The 15,870-nt window shown below is 37.6% G+C and overlaps 1 protein-coding gene across 5 annotated transcripts in view; it reads left to right on the top strand.

Annotated features, from left to right (window-relative positions):
- GRM8 (glutamate metabotropic receptor 8) overlaps positions 1-15,870 on the top strand; it is a 356,584-nt gene that overhangs the window by 277,481 nt on the left and 63,233 nt on the right. For all 5 annotated transcript variants that reach the window (XM_074870103.1, XM_074870101.1, XM_074870102.1 and 2 more), the window contains one exon: positions 4,999-5,135. In XM_074870103.1, the coding sequence (XP_074726204.1) occupies positions 4,999-5,135 (137 nt within the window). The remainder of the gene's footprint in view (positions 1-4,998; positions 5,136-15,870) is intronic.

Here is a 15,870-nt window from a genome sequence, read left to right on the forward strand (position 1 = left end):
TTAGACTGATGTGAAATGTAACTTGATAAAGTAGGAACATGCAGGATAAGGTAGTTGCTGAGCAGCATCTTAAGAATATAAAGGTACATGTTTAAGAATTTCTTCAGAAGAATGTGAATTTTCAAGTTCAGTGCACAAAGGACCTGTCATAAAACAGTTGTTTATCAGAAAGAGTCCTCCTTGACATCAGTGTAAGGCATTAAAAATTCAAAAGGATCCATTACATCCTTGATTCTGAATTAAATGCCTCATGCATTTTATTTTTTTTCTTCTCTAAATAACATTTCTGGCTAGTTTAAGATGTATTTTGAAAGGCTTATAAACAGCTGAGGTCACAGACACATTGCTTCTGTAATGTTTAGCTAATGTGCTAGTTTAACACCCAGAGTTGTTTAATGCTGCTGGCTGTAAACTGGGAAGGAGGAGGGAGAATGTCTTTCAGTACCAGATTATTGCTTTATATCTACAATAAGTAAATGTGTCCTTAGGCTTAATAAAATGTAACATTGTTTTATATCATGATTATGGATTGTCTTCAAAAAAATGGTAATAGAACTATTCTACAAAGCATCCTTCTATAGGGTTTATAGAAGATTATTTATTTAGGCTGATTTTGGAGTGATTTTGAAGTGGGATCTATTTATCCACCATTCATTGTTTCAAAAAATCTAAGGGACTTGGAATGCAACACAGCAAAGACTGAAGCTTTTAGGTGACCACATCATACTTACAGCTGTTAAAAGGATGTCCAGTAGTAGACAAATGTTTATGACTTGAAAACTCAGGACACCAGTTGAGGTGCACAATCCAGTATTTCTTTCTCTGTATTTTGAACCACATCATTGGACGTAGCCACAGCTCTGCTGTCAGGACAATGTAATTGCTTCATGCTGTGATGTCTTTGAAGGAGTAGAAGAGTGGATGGAGCTCTGTCTCCATGTGTTTCTAACTGTATCTTCTCTTTGTTCCCTTTTGGTTAAGTAGTAAAGAGAAATGATGCTTTCACTAACAGTTAGTATAACTAACTGTTATACTAACAATGAGACTGAACTGCTGGTGTTTCCTTTACAGAATGAGGACATTAAATGAGTTGTATTTCCCTATTTTGGTTTACCTTTTTAACTGCAAAAGAGTGTGATTTCAAAACAAGTCTGTAAACCTTTTGAACAATGCTTCATTGTGAAATTTGAAATTTTCCTTCCACTTATCAGTCTACAGTTATAAATCAGAAAAAAAATAAAAAAGGCTTTCTAAAAGTATTCTGGAATTGCTCAGCAAAGAGATAGACTTCAGAAACAGATCTCAAAATAAGTTATTAACTATGTTTATATATTAAAAAAAGAGATTAAAAAAAGGGTTAGCACACGTGATTATCCACAGTTAGCCAGACTTATTAGTTATTCTTGGAATTCTACCATATACTTCTGTTTTAGGCATCCAAAATATATCAAAAATTTAGTTAGTATAGTGACAGATTGAATACAATTACCTGAGTCAATCATGGGTTAAAATTATGCATGGCAACATAACCACACAGAGAATAAAATGTGAAAAGGCCCAAAGGCGCGGTTCCCTCACTGCTCTTTAACTACCTTGTTAAATGATTGTTGACAAATGATGACAAAAAAAATTAAATTAGTGAAATTATTTAAAGAAATGTGGGCTGCTTTGTATTATCTGAGGTGTTCTACAATAGCATTACAGGGATATTTTTCCTAAGCAAAAGTAACATTTTTCCTATGATGATGCCCAATAAATGTGGTTCCCGGATGAGTATATACAAGTTCATTCTCTAAGACAAATACTCTATCCAAGAACTATTCAGTGTGATTTCCACAAATCTTTTTATCTAATCTGGAATTTATATAACCTGGGCTCACTACCCCAGGTCAGTGTTGTACTCTGTATTACTTTCTCTCCACAGTGTGTTGCATTTAGATTTAGCAGTCAGTCCTCAATGACCGTTAAGTGGAGCAATTAAACACTTAATGTCTTAAACTAGAACTAATATGTAATTCCCTGTAATGATACATTATGAGCATATGTGGCAGTACAGTAGCAAATATCGAGTGCTCAGTTCTGCATATCTGGTTGTCAAAAAAAGAGGCACTTGGACAACTCGGTGGCATTTGTTAGTGTTACATACCAAATCTAGACGTGCCTCCACCTATGCTATTAGTTATGATCAGCTACAGTGTTTCTTCACGTGGTTTAATTATCTGGTCTCTATGAAGTGTTAATCAGTTTTTCCGCAGAAGTATTCACTTTAATTTGATGGACTATCCAACAAAGTACATTTTCTTAGAAAATCTTTTCATTTTGTGGACTTTCCATTCTCAGATGAATGGTTCATCCAGATCATCCACCAGGGTATATTTTTCTTCAGATGAAATTAACGTTTTTTAAGAACACTAATTAACCATTGGTGATTTGTTTATAGACTGAGGCCTTTAGTTCCGTTCTACCCTTACACCTTCAAGGCTTCTGCTACCATCTTGCATTCATAATTTTGGGAACTTGGTAAAATCCCCAGTTTTTCTTCAAATGTCTTTAAGCTTTGCTTTCCTGGTTATGTAGCTAATGATTTCTTAGCACAATCCAGCCATGCATACTTCCTTGTTTTTGGTTCATTAAATGTTTTATTTCACAAAGCAACAAGGAACTAAAAGACATATATAAGTCATAAGACATAAGACATAGATGAAAATAATGGTCTGGTACTTCTTGAGAACAGTATCTACTGGTTATGGCAGCATTGCTAGAGTATAATCAAATTTACTTCACAGCAGGCACTGTGACTGTTACTGTACTTTGTAAAATCTGCTATTCAGCATAGGAGTAGTGAGTTCTTCCCATTGTCTGGGGGTCTGAATCTTCTGTGATTTATTCCATCTTTTAACAAACTTAATTTTATTAACTCATGAGAGGTTGTTTTAAATTCTGCCATATGAGAAAGATCTTGTTCCACTTACTTGGAGTGACAGCTGAATTCAGCAGGATGCTATGTCCCTATCAACTGAGGTGCACAGCATGAGATGCTATTATGCTCTAGTTGAGAACACCACTACATCAAAGAGAAAGATGATTCTGCCCTGTACTATAGTCTGTCTCTTTGTACATGATATCTCTAAAACCAGCAATAGATCATAAACTCACATGTTACTGCTGAGCATAAGAACATCTGAAGTTCCCATTGGTCTTAAGGGATACAAAGGACATTTTGTATCTATTGGTAAAAAATAACTGTTCTTTCCATGAGCTCTTCAAATGTTGACAAGTAAAAAAGATGAATTCCATCATTACTTGAGAATAATAATTTGGAGGTTACCTCCACACTTACATATCAACAACAGCTGAGTATGTGTTTATTGGGTGGAAGAAATTTATTGGATCAACTTGCTACTTGAGCAGTGAAGAAAAATTTCGTTGCTTGGAAAATTGTAGACTGGGGTTTTTCTTGCCCTTCATTCCGTCAAATGAATTGGGAGCAAAGCACAAAGAACTTTGCAAAATTTTGTGTTGAGTCTCTTGTATCTTCATGGGGTCTTAAGTCTTTATCACACATAATTTTTTGATACTCCTCTTCCATGGTTGCTCACATCTAATTTTTTCAGCCAGAGTTTTGCTGGCAGAACTGTGAAATTGGCCCAGTAGTTAATGTGCCGCTTGTCACTCTCAAAGCACTGTTTATTTCACTGGATATCAGTTTTGTATGAAACCTGATATACAAAAGAACACAATACTTTATGTGAGACAGACAGGCATACAAGAAGAGGTATTTCTGCTGAAATTCTGTGGTATGTAGCTTGCCGTTCCCACTTCTACTGGCTAGCTTCTGCTTGATATGTACCCAGAATTTCAAGCTTTGTTTTGCATTCTCTGGGAACCACTCACAGTGGACTTAGTGCCTCTAGGTGCTGCATTAACAAGTCTTATTACTGTAGGAATTTACTATGAACTGGATATTCTGCTTTTCTTGGTTGTTCATGCAGAGAAACGTGAAAACACTAGGGGTGGGTTTTGTGGTGGTTTGGGTTTTTTCCACAGTAAAGATAGATTTCATTCTCCCTTCACTGAAATAGAACTTTAACACACTTGAATTTGTCTTCAGTGGACCTCAACTATAAATATGATTCACCTATACATATGAATTTGGGATATGGGTGAAAATTACATTCTTTGTGTAGTTTTTGAAAAGTCTCTGTAGCAGTGCAGATCCTTGATGTCACCTTGAGGGAATTCATCAAAATGTGTTCTAATTTGGCTGGCCTGGTTGCCAAGGTAGACATGTGGTTTTCAATCTTTGAACATTTTGTTGATCGAAGTAAAAACAGCGTGTCAATTTGTAACTTTTGACAGCTTCAGCAACAGCCCTTTCTGTCAGGCAGTGTCATGTATAGAGGAGAGACCAACAAGCACAGCTGCTATCCTTAATTTATTTTGATAAAACACTTTTACACAGGTGGTCAGTGCTAGAAACTGATCACATTAACTGTGACCAGATTTAGACACTTGTATCTCAAGGTCTTTTATGAGTGTTGGGTCCTAAATTGATGATATTAATTTCATTTTCATACTTAACAGGGAAATTTATGAAGTTCATTACAAGATTGCTATTTTGTGCCTACTGCACTGTATTCACAGTGAAACTGTGCCCTTTTGCAAGTCAAAAGGAATTTCTCCATTTCTGTTTTATCACAGAAATGCCTAATGTTCTGTATTATACACACACAAAAAACCAACCAACCAACCAACCAACCAAAGAGATTGCAAACGATTGTCTTTTTAAATTGTTTTAATTAACTCATAGATAAGAGTAAATTTTGTGATGATGATAACAGACATTTTCTCTTTGTGAGGTTTTTGGATTTGTTACCATACTAGCTTTGCATTACAAAGAACTTGCTCAAGCTCTAATTAGTATTTTCCCTCCAAAATATATTTTCTGGAAAATTACCTTAAAGGTATTTAACCCAATTCCTTTTCAATTTTTTTCAGGGAGTGCTGGAACACCTGTTATCTTCAATGAAAATGGAGATGCTCCTGGACGTTATGACATTTTTCAGTATCAAATAACCAACAAGAGTACAGAATACAAAGTAATTGGACAGTGGACTAACCAACTTCATCTAAATGTAAGTACTAATTTGATTATGATGCTGACATTGGAGAATACTCATTTGAGTATTACATTATTTCAAAACACTTAGAAAATGTTGATGATTTATTCTCTGTCAGTTGGCAGAAGAAAGCTCTTGCATTATCTTATTGAGAAGACAGTGAATGATAGCACAATAACCCGAACCAAATTCTTTATATTTTAAAGTATGTTGGGTTGTGTATTTACCTGTTCCTCTAAATAATATTTTAGAATCATTATTTATCTGATATTCCTCAGACTGATTATTAAGTTAGGCAGGGAAATAGTAACTCATCCTTCAAAAGAGGGTGTCAGACAAAATAATAGGTACATAGATATTGCCCAGGTATTTCAAATAATACAAGGGGATGGAAATATATTTAGTAAAACAGAAGTTTGGATTCTAACCACTTCTGATTTCCTTGAAACACTGGGATGATGAGCTACTGTAATAAAAATATTTCTTGAATTTAAAGGGAGAATTTGAAGTTTTTCTATATAGTTAACTAGGATTAGTATAGTCCTAGTAATTAAGTAATACATTATTACTTAATAGCAGAAGAAACAAAAGACACAACTTACCCATTCTTAGGAGGTGTTTCGAATTGCTGCCTTAATATGTTCTGCAAGTTTTGTGGTAGTTAAGACCCACCTGTGTATGGAATTATCTTTGTTTTGAAAATCACCATCCCAGTAAGATTCAGAGAAGGTAATATGCAATATTTGTATGACAGCTAAGCATCAGCAACAGCTGTAACTTGAGAAGTTTCTGGGTCCAAGGCACTTTTTTCTGTCAGAAGATGGCTCCATGTGAGGAGAGTTACAATGACGAGAAAAGCAAAATGAAGTTAACCTGCTTCCTTGTTAGCTGTGCAGTGTTTACAGAGCTTATGTGAGGTATGTTTGTCATTTGGGTAGCTCTGCAAATGTGAAATTTCAAGTTTTGTTTTGCTAAGGGCTGATGAGAAGGGCAACAGTGTGAATTGATGACTCGATTCACCAAAGGGAGTTTATGCAGTGACTTTAATCAAATGATAAAAAACAGGTTTCAACCATCTCTAGTTTTCCATGTGAGAGGTTCCTGAAGAAGAGTAACAAAGACAGTGTAGTAAATATTTACAAATGATTCTCCTGTTGAGACTATTTTGCAATAATTATCTGAGTGCTACCCACAGTAAAACATATGATGGTTCCCCATTTTCAGCCACAGCTGTTAAACTGCTTTATCATATCTACCATTGAGTATCTATATCTACTTGGCAAGGACTCATTTATTTAATTCTTCTGCCCAAATAGAAAAAACCCTACCAACAGAAACTGTGTGTAGCAGATTGTGTGGCAGTGTTATCTCCCTCCGCTAACCTGATATCTGTCTGTTGAAAGCCATGAAAGGGAAAAAAAATGGTTAAACAAGTTTAAAGATTAATACTAATTTATGGAAAACACTAGAGTTAGACCCTTATCATAACTATTATGGCATACATTCCAGATCTTCATAATTGCTACACTTTTCTGAAAAGTTAGTGTTTATTAAGTGAACTATAGAACTGATACATACATCTTGCACAATTGTTAGTACTAACAGCAGTTACATAGTAGTAGCTAAAAGCTACCTTAAAATTTGCTTCAATTTTAATTCCATTCCATTCTGTCTTTTTTTATCCCCCCTAGACTGCTGAATTTTTCATTAAGCCTGTAGCTTTTCAGTCCCATTATTTCTGCTGAGGTATGTGTACTCCAGGGAGTTCTATGAAATATGATTACATCAGCTGCTACCCAGACTACCGAAACCACACCATGCACACAACCACATTGACCACAAAGCTAACAGGAAAGGATTCATCTAAGGACGCCCCTTGTTAACTCTCATTAAGAATGGATGTGTTAGGATGTTCTTTGCCTCTCTTTTTTTGTCTCTTTTTTCACCTCCATGACCTCACATGCTGGATACAACTGGTTGTCCAAATTTGCGGGCAAGCTAGTGTGTGGAGTCATGAAGATGCGAATGGGCCAGCACATGTCATTGCAGTGGGTGTTTCTGCTCCCAGCCTCGTGCCATGGCCCCACTTTTGTCCCACCATCCCCTGCTCTGCTGCACACCCCCTGCTCACATGGACCAGGGTGTGGGCAGGCACACAGGGCTCAGTCCCATCCTGCACAGTGCAACTGGATTGATTCAGCAAGGAGATGTTTCTCTCCCAACCTTTCACTCCTGATCTTTTTCTAAACCCTGGAAGATTTCTAAAGGGATGACTGGGCTTTATTTCTTAAAGTTTGTCGGGGCTTGAAATGCTGGATGTCGGTCTCCAATGGTGTCTTCAGACTCTGGTACAGTAACAATGAAGAAAGAAGTCATAATAGGGGTGGTACAGTTCATTTCCATCTATATCTATATTCACCAAACTTAGTATGTGTTGATGGTAGTTATGCCACATGATGAACTGCTGTGGCAAAGCTGTTGCCTCTTCTCACTAGACAAAATGTACTAAAACCAAGTAATATTTGTGAATGATTGTCAATACTCCAAATCATCATATTGCAAATTAGGTAGTGCTTTTGATTCCCAATGAATCAGAGGGAACATAGTGTATGTTTACATTGGTTTTAGTGAAAACATCTATATTATTGAAGGCAAAGCAGTATTAAGATGGTGGAGCACTTTTTAGCTTGCTGTTCTATAAAAGAGATGCTTTTAAAATATAATACTTCTCCCACTGCATCCTTCTTTCTCCTGCAGTTTCCTCTTAATGAAGACACATGTAATTATGATTTTCTGTGAGCTAGATATCCTTTATAGATACTTCGACTGCTGTTTTTACAGATATTTTTTCCTCAAATTGTGTGGTAACATGTTGTACCTATGATGTGTTTATGATTGTGTTAATCTATACAGCTGATACTGTGCTTCATAAAATTTATAGCTTTTATTCATCTCTTTATTTTCTATGACAGAAAAATGAATCATGAAAGTTCCAGGCTTGTAGAACAGTTCAACCTTTGGAACAATTAATGTAACTACGATTAGAACATGACTTGCATCTAAATAACTGAATCAAAAGGTTTCCTTTTTTCTTGATGATTTTTTTTTGTTATTTAATTTTCATTTTTGTTTTTCTTTTCCTTAAGATGCTCTTTGATATTTTCTTTGTCAGGTTTTGGCTGCGGGTTTCTGTTGTGTGGGCTATGGCTCCTTACCTGGTGGCTAGCCCTGGTCCTGTCTCTGACCCTGACCCTCAGGATTCAGGATTCCTCTGCTGGTGTCTTCGGTTCCTCAAAGTTTTCACTGACTCTGCAGGGTCCTTGTGGTCAAGCTTCAGACTTCTTCCTTTCCTGGTGCAGTGCTGGCTTTCTCTTTGGACAGAAAGTGCTGACTCTTGCTAGATAAAGATTGTATCATGCTCCCTACAGGGCTCTGTCAGCAGGCTTCACCAGCTGCAGAGGCCCTCTGGCTGCAATGTTGGTTTCTCCCTGTAGTCCTCAGTAACATTAACGCACTCTTTCAGGCAGACTAACCTTTCAGATTTCCTCTGAAGCAGCTATTGCTTCCAGATGTAGGAACTTCATGATTACTGATCAGAACTACTCTTGTGATTCTTACAAACCAAACACGTGTGACAATGCTGAGAGATACAGTATAGAAGTTAAACGAAAAAAGAATAATGAACTTAAAAATTTTAATTTTTGTGTGATTTTTGAGTCTGAATAAGGTATCTTAATCTTTCACAGATACAAGGACACTCTGGAAGCATATATTTAGAAACATCAAACTATAATCTCAAGGAATCTTATTCTTTTATACATTTATAATATATATACAATTATATATATGTGAAGCTCAAGGGCAGCCTTGGCTGCAGTGACTATGAAAGGAGTTCAAGATCCTTAGGGCAGCAAGGAGGGTGCACAGCAAGCTCGCTACCCCGGACTTCATGAGAACAGACTTTGATCTCTTCAGGGATCTGCTTGGTAGAATACCATGGGATAAAACTCTGGAGGGAGGAGGGGGCCCAAGAAAGCTGGTTAATATTCAAGGATAACCTCTTCCAAGCTCAGGAGTCATGCATCCCAACAAAGAAGGCAGGTCAGAATACCAGGAGGCCTGCATGGATGAACAAGGAGCTTGTGGACAAGCTCAGTCATAAAAAGGAAGCCTACAGAGGGTGAAACAAAGACAGGTAGCCTGGGAGGAATACAGATAAACTGTCCGAGCAGTCGCCAAAGCCTTGATAGAATTAAATCTGTCCAGGGATGTCAAGAGCAACAAGAAAAACTTCTATAGGTGCGTCAGTGATAAAAGAAAGACTAGGGAAAATGTGGGCCCTCTCTGGAGGGAAATGGGAGACTTGGTTACCTGGGATATGGAGAAGGCTGAGGTACTCAATGAAATTTTAGCTTCAGTCTTCACTGGCAAGTACTTCAGCCACACCACCCAAGTTGCGGAACACAATGGCAGGGACTTGGAGAAGGACGAACTGCCCACTGTAGGAGAAGATCAGGTTCAAGACCTAAGGAACCTGAAGGTGTGCAAGTCCATGGGTCCTGATGAGTAGCATCCACGGGTCCTGATGAGTAGCATCCACAGGTCCTGAGGGAACTGGCGAGTGAAGTGGCTAAGCCACTATCCATCATATTTGAGAAGTCATGACAGTCTGGTGAAGTTCCCACCCACTGGAAAAGGGGAAACATAACCCCCATTTTTAAAAAGGTAAATAAAGAGGACCCAGGGAATTACAGGCCAGTCAGTCTTACCTCTGTGCCCAGCAAGATCATGGAGCGTATCCTCCTGGAAACTGTGCTAGGGCACATGGAAAATAAGGAGATCACTGGTGACAACCAACATGGCTTCACTAAAGGCAAATCATGCCTGACAAATTTGGTGGCCTTCTATGATGGGGTTACAGCACTGGTCAATAAGGGAACAGCAAGTGACGTCACCTACCTGGACTTGTGCAAAGCATTTGACACTGTCCCACATGACATCCTTGTCTCTATTTTGGAGACACATGGATTTGACAGATGGACCACTCGGTGGATAAGGAATTGACTGGATCATCGAGCTCAAAATAATTGCAGTCAACAGTTTGATGTCCAAGTGGAGAGCAGTGATGAGTGGAATTCCTCAGGGGTTGGTGTTGGGACCGGTGCTGTTCAACATCTTTGTTGGCGACATGAGTGCACCCTTAGCATGTTTGAGGACAACACCAAACTATGTGGTGCAGTTGACATGCTGGAGGGAAGGGATGCCATCCAGAGGGACCTTGGCAAGCTTGAGAGATGGGCCCATGCAAACCTCATGAAGTTCAACAAGGCCAAGTGCAGTGTCCTGCAGATGAGTTGAGGCAATCCCATGCACAAATACAGTCTGGGCAATGAGTGGATTGAGAGCAGCCCTGCAGAGAAGGACTTCGGAGTAGTAGTGGATGGAAAACTGACCATGAGCCAGCAATGTGTGCTCTCAGCCCAGAAAGCCAGCCACATCCTGGACTGCATCAGGAGAAGTGTGGCCAGCAGGTCGAGGGAGGTGATTCTCCTCCTCTACTCTGCTCTTGTGAGACCCCACCTGCAGTATTGTGTTCAGCTCTGGGATCCCCAACATAAGGACATGGACCTGCTCAAGTGGGTCCAGAGGAGGCCAAGAAGATGATCTGGGGGCTGGAGTACCTCCCATATGAGGACAGGCTGAGAGAGATTTGGAGTTGTTTAGCTTAGAGAAGAGAAGGCTCCAGGGAGACCTTATAGCAGCCTTCCAGTACTTAAAGGGGACCTTCAGGAAAGGTGGGGAGGGACTCTTTATCAGGGAGTGTAGTGATAGGATGAGGGGTAACGGTTTTAAACTGAGAGAGGGTAGATTTAGATTAGACATAAGGAAGAAATTCTTTACTGTGAAGGTGATGAGACACTGGAACAGGTTACCCAGAGAAGTTGTGGATGCCCCCTCCCTGGAAGTGTTCAAGGGACCAGGTTGGACGGGGCTTTGAACAACCTGATCTAGTGGAAGGTGTCCCTGCCCATGGCATGAGGGCTGGAACTAGATGATCTTTAAGGTCCCTTCCAACATTCTACGATTCTATGATTCTAATTATCACTGTACATGATTCTGACAATGTAAATTTACACCCCTTTTAAAGTCCTTTTACTCTCTAAGGTTGCCTAACTTTAAATGATCTTAAAGTACTGGAAATAACCAGACCCAAGAATTTTTAGTGTCATTTAGAAGGAAAAAATAATTGCCTTGGAACTTCTGATCATTGACTACATGTCAACTGTCAAGGTTTTCTGTTGTTTGCTTTCCTCATTTTCTTTTCTTTATCAGTAGAAGAAGATAACTTATTTTCAGGAAACTCTGATAGTCAAAATCCTTTTTTCCAAAAATATTCTGGTTTCCATAATGAATAAAAATCCAGGAAAAGGTAGCTGTTTCTCTAAAAGTTATGTTTTATTCATATTGCAACAGTATTTTGCATACCAGGTCACACGTAAAAGTTCCCTACAAATGTGTGCGTTTAGCAAATTTGAGCTCTCAACCATGTAATCTCTGTTGGAGGAAAGTTGTTAAAAACAAGCTTGATTTTCCTGGCACTTATGATTTGAAATCAACTTCCTTTTATGATTAATAATGAAATCCCTCTCAGAAACTGTGTTCTGTATTGCACGTGTTGTAATGAGGGCTAGACAGATTTTGATTGATGCCTTTCATCAGGGGCAGTAAATGGAAATAGTCCCAGTCCTAAAGTTTTAATAATAATTTTCTCAGTTTCCTTTACTTAGGAACCCATTCAGTTTGTTCTGGCTCATTTCTGAGTAACTTTTTTCCCCTCTTTAAAAACGTTATGTTTTGAAACCTAAATATCAGTTGGAAAAAGTTGAAATGTTTAAAAATTTTAATATCGATTATTTTAACTTTAAAAAAATCCTTTTTAATATATTTTACAGCATTATCAGATTTCATTTCAAGCTTATACATTGTTCTGTGTTTAAAGATTCTAATCTGAAAAAAATATGTACATCCAAAATCATATTTTTCCAAGTTAGTAATTTTGATTGATGGGACTTCAGGCAGACACAATTATTGTTGCTTTCAGAATCAGGTATTTAACTGATGCCATTAAAAATCTTGACTGGATATCCATTTATGTGATATTATTCCTTAAGAAAAACAGATCGTATCAGTACACTGTATGTTTCAAGTGAAAACAGTGAAGGCTTTAAGACAGAATTCACCTGTGTTTGTTTGGGGTTTTTTTCACAAGAATTCCACGGAAAGGCAAGAGAAATTTTAGAATAACAGATTTTTATCATTCTCTTAGAAATAATAGGATGCATAAGCTTTCAGATTTATGGAATGCATGCACTAAGCATATAAATGACTGAGGGGCATCCTTTTTTTCTTTAATGGTCTTGATTTATGACTAAGAAAACCATAAATTAAAATTACACTGATGTGATGAACTGTCAGAGAGACAGCCATAATCATCAGCAGCCTTAAGCAGTGTTTGGTGAACTAGTAAAAACTGGGAACCCCACGTTGACAATGAGCATCCCTTCAGGCAGCCATACCACAGAAAGAATTGAATCAGTGTTTGATTTCTCTTCTTTTCTAGTACTCTCGTAAATTATGTATCTAATCCTGAAGGAAACTATCAACACTGACATTAGTCAGTTCTTTTTGGAAGTAACAGATTCAAAATGCATTAGTTCCCTTTCTTGTGACATGGTAAAAGAAAATTATTCAAGAAGCTTCTGATGTTTTCTCTAACCGCAGCAAATAAGTTTCAAGCTTTGCTGTAGGCCAATATATTTCATTAAACAAGCCAGAGAACCTCTTTTTTCCTGTGGTAGCTATTATATAATTGATTGATAGATATTTTCAAATTTCTGGATCTAAGCCCTGTGTTTAACAAAAGAAGATGCTACAGTGAAATACACAACAGGAGCACTTAGTGCTGTATATGATTATATCTATAAACAAAATATGACAATCATACTGCCTGCAGGGTGTTCTTCTGCCCATATGTAATAGGGCAATAGAGTTCAAACTTAGACTCCATTCACGTTATTGGCCTGAAAATTGTTGATGCTGGGTTAAAAATAAAACAGTAAGACAAGCAAAAATGTTTTAGGTTCTTATATTCTCAAAACTATATTGTTGTCTTCTTTTATTCTACATAAGGCTGAAAGTAGAAAGAGACTATTATGGTATTTAGAAGATTACTTAGGTTTTACAAAGCTAGTTCTGATCTTAGCACAGGTCAATAAGTATGACTCAGGATTTATTCTTCCTCACTCTCAGAGCCTGAGGTCAATATGAGACCAATGCTAGACTGAAGAGATAAGTCAACCGTAGGCTACAGCAAATGCAAATTGTAGACAAGCCAAAAAAATACATGAAACATGGAATAAAATTGGGATTTTATGATTTTGAAAGGTTACAGATTGTACTATTCATTAAAAAATTACTTTGGGATAGGGGGAAATAAGCTGAATATATATGTTAAAAAAGCATTAAATGATTTTGGGATGTGCCCGTAGTAGAACAGATGCTATTTCAGACATGACTGAAAATCAGAACAGAACTTGGATTCAAGACCCAATGACTTTAGAAGAACCCCAGAAGAACGACAACTTGTCTTCCTTCTGAAGCTTTTTACTTTGTTGGTCCTTATGGTCTTTTTTTTTTTCCCCTCAATGAAACATCTTGACTGATTCTCTAGAGAAAAAAAGAAAATGGAAAATAGAGAGCTGCTAAGAAAATATCCTGAACTCGGAGAACCATTTGTTCTTCATTAGAATGATACTAGATGGACAATGAAACAGCTTCTGCTTGAGAGTTAGGATGAATAGGGATTTTTTCCCACCTTGTCAGGGTGACTGAAAGTCAGGTTTCTCAAATGAAGCACAGGGTTGCAGTTGCACGCTTAGCTGTGAATTTGTCACAGGATTCTTGAGTGGATGGTAGATATTTTATAGTTTTTTGTGATCATCCGTCGTAAGAAGTGTTGTGATTAGAATGAACTGTTCTTTAAATAGCCATAGCCAACAGGACCATTTAAAAAAAAGAACAAAAACAGAAAAGAGGCCTTGCCATGCATGACAAATAAATCACTTGTAGTTTAAAATATTATTTTGTCTTTCACAATAAAAACAAGTGTGCAGTGATAGAACAATGAAAAATCAGGAGCTTTTATATGTATTCCTGGAGAGTTCTGCATTCATATATGGGACTTCAGAGCAGGGTTAGCTGCTCCCCTGGTACCAGGTAATGTTGTGACTTTTAGCGTAGACAAACAGCTACTGGGCATAGCTGGCAGGAAGTCTGCATTGAATTGCTTTGTGAGGTACCAGTGTGAAACTTGGAGTATCAAGCATGTTTCTTCCCCAGTCTGTTCCATCTTTCTCCTCTCCCCCATAGAAATTTATATATGTATTATAATTTCAAGATTGAGCGGCCCTTTAAACCTAGAAGTAAAATGTTCATGCCTAAAAGCAAAAATGGTAGATTAAATGACTTTAATTATTGTTCATTTGTGTTATATAATGGAAGTCTACTACTAAATTAAAAATCATTAAATGGAAAAAGAAAGAGACATTCAGTGGTTATGATATGATGAATGAGAATAACCAGAAGTTAGCAAACATTACTATATGATTATTTTTTCTATTTGCTTTGCTCCAATTTCTCTTCATCTTGCAGTAGTATTAATTTCATTTCTTTAGGATAGTCATCTAATATTTATCCAGGACTTTTCATCCTGATAAATCCCCAAACACTTTTTGAAAAAATTATTTAAAGACAGGTAGCGAATTATTTTCTGCATTTCCAAAATGGTATCACTGGTTTTAGTGGTGATAGTACAGTTTAAGGCAGGGAATGAAGAATGTGTAGCTAATCTCACTGTAACTTCAACTCACAGTAAACAGATTTAGTATTGAGTGGGACAATAGGATCAGATAGGGAGGATTGCAGTAATGTTTCCAGTAACTCCATGAATTGAAGTGAAGCCCCCTTTATGGAAAGCGTAGGCAGAAAGCTAAGCAATGGCTTTGGAATGGTTAACTGAGATTTGCATCACCAGAGGCCATTGCAAGGAACTCCTAGACTTGTGACGTAACCCATCTGTTCTCTCCCCCAGTGCTATGACCTTGTTAGCAAAATTGTGACTTCACTTTAAAAAGTTGAGTAGCTGGAGAAAGTCCAACTGCAAGCAGTGATAATGATCAGCCATCTAAAAGTATGCCTGTAGGGAACGGTTGAGCAAACTAGTATTGTTTAGTCTGGAGAAGACTGAACTGAGGGGAGTTATGTTAATCTCTTTCAATACAGAAAAGATTACTCAGGAAAAGAACAAACTGTTAGTCATAATTAATTTAGCTGTTAGGAGAAGTAGTGGATTTGAATTACAGTAAGAAAAATTTAAAGCAGACATGCTGGAAGATTCTAATGATGAGGATAATTAAGCACTGGGCTGCATTGCCTGGGAGGCTGGGCAATCTCCAGCACTATGGCTGGTTGGAGCAGGTGAGCTGTACAGACTGATTTTGCGTAGTTCATTCAGAGGTGGGGCCAGAGGAGTACTCTCAAGATCTCTTTCAGTCATCTTTTCTTAAGTTTTCTGGATTTTGTTACTTTGTTTTGTTTGATTTGCTAGCAATCCCCTCAAAGGTAGGTTTCCTGTAGGCCTTGAGCAAATGCTGGAAGGGATACAAGTAACTGGATTCCTACACTCTTAAAT

Source organism: Strix uralensis, chromosome 5 (assembly GCF_047716275.1).
Source record: "Strix uralensis isolate ZFMK-TIS-50842 chromosome 5, bStrUra1, whole genome shotgun sequence".
Classification (NCBI taxonomy): domain Eukaryota; kingdom Metazoa; phylum Chordata; class Aves; order Strigiformes; family Strigidae; genus Strix; species Strix uralensis.